The sequence below is a fragment of the Helianthus annuus genome, chromosome 4, assembly GCF_002127325.2.
Source record: "Helianthus annuus cultivar XRQ/B chromosome 4, HanXRQr2.0-SUNRISE, whole genome shotgun sequence".
NCBI classification, from domain to species: Eukaryota; Viridiplantae; Streptophyta; class Magnoliopsida; order Asterales; family Asteraceae; genus Helianthus; species Helianthus annuus.
Window position 1 is genome coordinate 42,168,756 of NC_035436.2, and position 6,113 is coordinate 42,174,868.

At 40.5% G+C, this 6,113-nt stretch overlaps 1 protein-coding gene across 1 annotated transcript; it reads left to right on the top strand.

The window, feature by feature from the left end:
• Positions 1-318: 318 nt before the first annotated feature.
• Positions 319-2,064, top strand: LOC110933242 (12-oxophytodienoate reductase 1-like). The gene is made up of 5 exons (XM_035988547.1): positions 319-362; positions 470-610; positions 690-818; positions 1,063-1,221; positions 1,292-2,064. Exons 1-5 carry the CDS (start codon positions 337-339, stop codon positions 1,887-1,889), a joined length of 1,053 nt encoding a protein of 350 aa, XP_035844440.1. The 5' UTR covers positions 319-336; the 3' UTR covers positions 1,890-2,064.
• The last annotated feature ends 4,049 nt before the right edge of the window (positions 2,065-6,113 follow it).

The window sequence follows — 6,113 nt, forward strand, 5'->3', positions numbered from 1 at the left end:
CTACAAGGATCCTTGACTCAATATAACTTAACAAAGCTTAAGGTCGAGCTCGAATTGTGTCAAGCTCCAAATCTAAAGCTTGAGCTTGGCTCTTTTTTATTATTTATGACATACATTAATTATTTTAGTTATACACAAATGTAATTATTTTTTTACTATTTAAAATTATAGTTATAAATAGGTGCTTTTACTGGTGAACGTGATTCATGTGCGCCTACGGGATCAGGCATCTTTAAGAAGAACTTACTTCAGGCTTATTTCTGATCTCAAAATCTTTCAAGAAGTTTTAACAATGGCGAACAAAGAAGGTGAAATCTCTCTTCTGACCCGTACAAAATGGGGAAATTTGAGCTTTCTCACAGGTAATCTGTTTGATCTTCTCACACTCATGTGTCTTTTGTTCTGAATTACTTCTTGGGTTTCATTTATAATGACTTGTTCATGAACTGTTTTATAAAATGCCAAACAGAGTTGTTTTGGCACCCCTAACAAGGCAAAGATGCTTGGGCTATGTCCCTCAGCCACCCATGATCTTATTATATTCACAAAGAACATCCAAAGGCGGGTTTCTTATTGCTGAAGCTGCTGGTGTCTCTGACATTTCCCAAACGTAAGGACACATCTAAATTTTCTGAATTGTGAGTGATTGGTTTTGGTTCTCAAGATCTGTTTATGTTATCATTGTCAAGGTCTCCGGAGATGCTAGGCATATGGACTAAAGAACAAGTAGAGGGCTGGAAACCTATTGTGGATGCGGTTCATGCAAAAGGAGGAAACTTTTTCTGTCAGCTAATTCATGTTGGAAGGGTTTTAGAAACTGGTATAATGTTTGTTCATTGTTGTTTACAGTGGGTGGTATGGTTTCCCAGGGAACACAGTTAGCCAAACTCTGAAGGTTGTGTGGGCCCAATTAAGACAACATAGTCTAGACAGAGTGGGGTTGGGGCCTCTGTTTGGGAGGGTGTGAGATCTCTCTCTCTCTCTCTCTCTCAACATTTAAAGATTCTCACCGTTCAGAAAAAGGTGAGCTATTACCATAAATACTTTTCTCATATATGCTTTTGAATTTGTGCCAAACGGGAAATCCCCTGTGTCTTCCTCAAACAAAAAACTACCATATCAACAACGATCTCCGAAGAAGCTAACAATACAAGAGATTCCGCTTGTTGTTGATGATTTCCGAGTTGCTGCAAGAAATGCAATTGAAGCTGGTAAGAGTTAGTTCCTCATAAGTTCTTGATCAGATTAGAATCCCTTCACTATCTCATTGATCAATTTACCATATTTCAAGTTTTGATGGAGTTGAGATTCATGGGGCTCATGGCTATCTAATCGACCAATTTTTGAAAGATGAGATTAATGACAGAACAGACGAAGACGAATACGGTGGTTCTCTAGAGAACCGTTGCAGATTTGCTCTTGAAGTAGTTGATGCTGTTGTGAACGAGATTGGAGGAGATAAAGTTGGCATAAGATTATCCCCATTTGCAAACTACTCAGAATCAGGTGACTCAAATCCGGAAACTTTAGGTCTTTACATGGCTGAATCTTTGAATGAGTTCAAGATTCTTTACTGCCATATCGTGGAACCTAGGATGAAATCAGTATTTGAAAAAGTTGATTGCCTTGATAGTCTTGTCCCTATGAGAAAAGCATTCAAAGGGACTTCTATTTCTGCTGGTGGGTATGGCAGGGAAGATGGTAACAAAGCTGTGGCTGAAAACAGAACCGATCTTGTTGCTTATGGTCGTTTGTTTTTGGCTAATCCGGATTTGCCAAAACGATTTGAGCTTAATGCTCCTCTTAACAAGTATGACAGGTCAACCTTTTATACACGCGATCCTGTTGTTGGGTATGCGGATTATCCGTTCTTGGAAACCACAATTTAATGCTAGAAAATGCCAAGGAGTTGGAAGAAAATGAAGATCCTGTTAAGATAGAAGTCTTGGATGTTCTTGTGAAATTGAGTTTACAGGGTGTGTAAACATTGATCATTTCAAATTAATTATGGACAAGTTATGTAAGTTATCATCAACAATAATCTATTGTTTGTTTGACAAAAAACCTTTTTTACATGCATTCAGTGATCATATACTATAACCAAGAACAAAACAAAACTATTGATTTAGTAATGCTTAGCGACGTCCAAACGTAACATATTTCTGACGAGGTGAAACACCAATCAAGAAGGATAAATGTTAATGTCACTAAAATCTAATTGTGTCAATTGCACTAAGGATAATGTGTATTTTGACAACTGATTTTTGCTTTTGCCAAAAGATTAGGTGTCAAAAGATTTTGGTATAAGACCAAATGGTGTGTGGTTTTATCGCGCCATGTAAGTTTCACGTTATTTAAGTTTCACCTATGGTGTGCCCGGGTGAGTTTTCCCCTCCTGGTCTCAAGTTCGAGTCTGGGTGATAGGGGTTTCTCATTGAGGGGTTTAAATTGGGGATCTATTGCGTGAGGTGGCTCTCTAGCGCAGACCCGGTTAAGACAACGTATGCTAGTGTTACTAAAAATATTGTCACTTTGAACACGTGGCTCACTTTCATTAGGCCTAAACATGTGTTGATACACCTTGTGTGGACGCGACTCGGCTCGGTTCGACTCGGCTCGGTTCAACTTGGTTTCGACTCGGTTAGGTCCGGCTCAAGCCCGACGTCACGACATTCCTCCGTCGTGCGCCCCAAAGTTCGACACACGAAGCACGGAGAACCGCGAAGGTTTCCCGCTGACACATCATCATGACATCATCATGATGATGTCATGATGATGTCACAAATTTGTCTTATCTTCAAAATTGTGAAAGTTGGCAACGAAACACATTTGGAGCAGAATCTCCTTTGGGCCGTAACACAATTTTGGGCTTTGACTTTGGTTTGGGCCAAACTAGTATCGACGAAACACAAATGGTTGTGTATGTGAAAGTGACGAAATAGAAAGTGTTTCGTCGACTTTGTTGTTTCGCCGAAGCCTTTTTGCGTTTCGTCGTCGTCTGTGTCTGTTTTAGTATAAATACCTCTCACAGTTTCTGTGTGAAATTGGACGAGACACGAGAGCTGTTAGACTTTGAGAGAGAGTCTTTAAACATTGTTTGTATATGTTTGTATCGTTTTCATCCCTAATCAATAGATATTGAATCTTTTGGTTACACGTATTCTAATTTTACATTGTGTTTGGTTTGCACCGTCACGGGGATTCCGCACCCGTTACAGTGTTTGTGATAAACAAGGATAGGTTTTCGTTATCGAACCACCGAAAAAACGGGACCTGTCACACCCCCAAAAATCCACACACGGAGTACCACCGCTTGGAGGCGTGACATGACCAGGATCAAGCCATCAATCATATTGTATAATAATTAAAGTAGTTCGTAAAACTCAATTCAATACAATTGATGTTCAAACCAAACTTTGTTTAAGTAGCGGAAGCATAATATGAAAACCCAAAATAAAGTTCAAGTGTTTAGAATAACATCCACGATCCTTATCCCACAATGACTGTGCCTCCCGTGCAAGCTCCATATGTACCTAAGGTCCTGCAAGGCATGCAGCAGAGAGTCAACAACTAGTTGAGCGAGTTCACAGTGTACAGTTCAGTAATTGTAATAGTATGAGTAGCATTATGTTTGTTCGTTAAGTCATGTCTCGTATTAGTTTCCATCGCGGCCCTCTAGGCATGTATGCGAAGATTAGGGGAAATATTCCCAAATATCCTAGACTATGTATATTTGTATCGCGGCCACCCTGGCATGTGTGCGAAGTTTTAGTATGTATAGTTCGCGGCCTTCCTAGGCATGTGTGCGAATGATTAGTCATAATATCGCGGCCAACCCCTGGCGTGTGTGCGAAGATCAGTTCAATTGGTATACTAGTCTAGCCGTATCTTATCATTACTCTTCCTCACCCGAGGACCATATCATCAGGTTCTATTAACTAAGTATGTACGAATAAATCATCCAATTCCCATTCCCACCCTGGGAACCCCATGCCTTGGCTGTGTGAACTCACCTTGGTTTGCTCGGCAGATACACAAAAGGTTTCTTGAACTAAGAGTGGTCACCCACGTCCTAACAGGGTTACCATACAAGTCAGGTTTTGACTCAAATATTGCACATAAGTATCACATAAATAACATGTAAGAAACACATACGAATCATGGCAAACATGCAACATTACGTTCAACAGTTAATAACGTATGCAAGATTGGGCTCGCACAAGTCTAACAACCTTGTGCGATTCACCTGTTGAAGCCCAACAGTACCCGGCCCAGTAACAAATCAACATTTAATTTATGCAATCCATATAGCCGTGTGCGATTAGCTTTGCTACCTAGCCCAACTATCTACGGCCCAACTAGACACACAAGTCTTGTGCGATCCGATTGAGGTTGTGCGACTAGGTTTGGGCTTGGAGGCCCAACGGTTAAACAAACAATTCAACTTGTGCGATCCAACAGTTCATGTGCGACTGAGGATCTCTTGTGCGGCTGGCACTTGTGTGATCGGATCAGGTCTTGTACGACCTGATCTTGTGCGACAAGACTGCTTGTGCGAATGGATTAAATATCCGAAAATCATGCATGTCAATTATAGGAAAAATCCACAGTTACCAATCATGCATTAAATTAGTCAAAATAGTTAAACAGTTTCCTATTTTTATGGTTTACCAATTAACAATTAATCAGTTTCTAAACTAACAAAAATCGATCAAACAAGGATTCCAAACATCAATTCTTATGAACCCTAAACATGCTTCAAGAACACATCCTATTAACATTCAATCGGACCTACCCTATGATCCCGATTTCATACACATCAACTATTAATGATTTAATACACATCCAATCATAAAATATCATTAACTCATCATGAAATCAATTTCGAAAGCAAGACATGATAATCGATTGCCATTATCATACATATATCCGATTCATATGAACAATATCTAACACACATATGTAAAAGCCGATTTCATGAACACTATACTCAACTCTTCGGATTCGAATCAAATACATATATGATCGATTACATTCATCTATGCCTAATCACATATTATTCAAAACAATCATAACAATACATCATCAATCATATCGAGCATATGTAACACACATCATAAAACTATCAAACAATAGTTAACATACTAACCGAATAGAATGGGAACGAGAATTGATCCGAACACTATGAACTTCGATGATGTGTGTGGCTGCCTTCAAGTTCGTGAGAGAGAGAGAGAGGAGAGCTAGGGTTTGTAGGTTTGTTTGTTTTGGTAAAGTGTGAGATGGGTGCTAGTGCCCCATGTGTTATTCGACTAAGGGGGGATGGGCCGAACCCACACTTGGGCTGTCCTAAGAGTCCGAGTACAAGTTGTGTAGCCCGAATGGCTTGTGCGGTCGAGTGTGTGTTGTGCGCTTATCATACATACATTCACAAGCACGTATTAACATAGCATTCACATAAATATTCACTTTCATAAAAGTCACATATCGTACACAAATGTTACATCAAAGTACAAAGATCGGTTTGGAAATACGAGTTGTCACATTATCCCCAACTTAAAAGAAATTTCGTCCCGAAATTCCGAGGTAGCTTCAGCCTCAGTAGTGATTGTACTGTTCGCGAATAACTGGGGATACTTTTCTTTCATTTGATCTTCGCGTTCCCAGGTGTACTCTGGGCCACGACGGGAGTTCCAACGAACTCGAACAAGAGGGATTCTCTTGTTTTTCAGGACCTTAACATCCCGGTCCGTGATTTCAACTGGTTCCTCGACGAAGTGCAACTGTTCGTCAATAGTGAGTTCCTTCAATGGAATTATGAGGGTCTCATCTGACAAGTGTTTCTTCAGATTCGACACGTGAAAAACATTGTGAACTGCCCCGAGTTCAGCTGGTAGATTCAGTCTGTAGGCTACTGTGCCTATTCTTTCTATAATCTCGAATGGTCCGACATACCGCGGATTGAGTTTGCCCCGTTTGCCCAAACGAACCACACCCTTCCAGGGTGAGACTTTAAGTAAAACCCGGTCCCCGACCTGAAATTCCAATGGCTTCCTACGCTTATCCACGTAGCCTTTCTGACGGTCGCGTGCTGCCGCCATGCGTCGTCGTAT

Coding starts and splice junctions, on each gene's coding strand:
- LOC110933242 (XM_035988547.1), top strand. CDS start 337: ATGGGGAAATTTGAGCTTTCTCACAG. Junction 363..469: donor AAATTTGAGCTTTCTCACAG/GTAATCTGTTTG, acceptor AATGCCAAACAG/AGTTGTTTTGGCACCCCTAA. Junction 1,222..1,291: donor ATTGAAGCTGGTAAGAGTTA/GTTCCTCATAAG, acceptor CCATATTTCAAG/TTTTGATGGAGTTGAGATTC.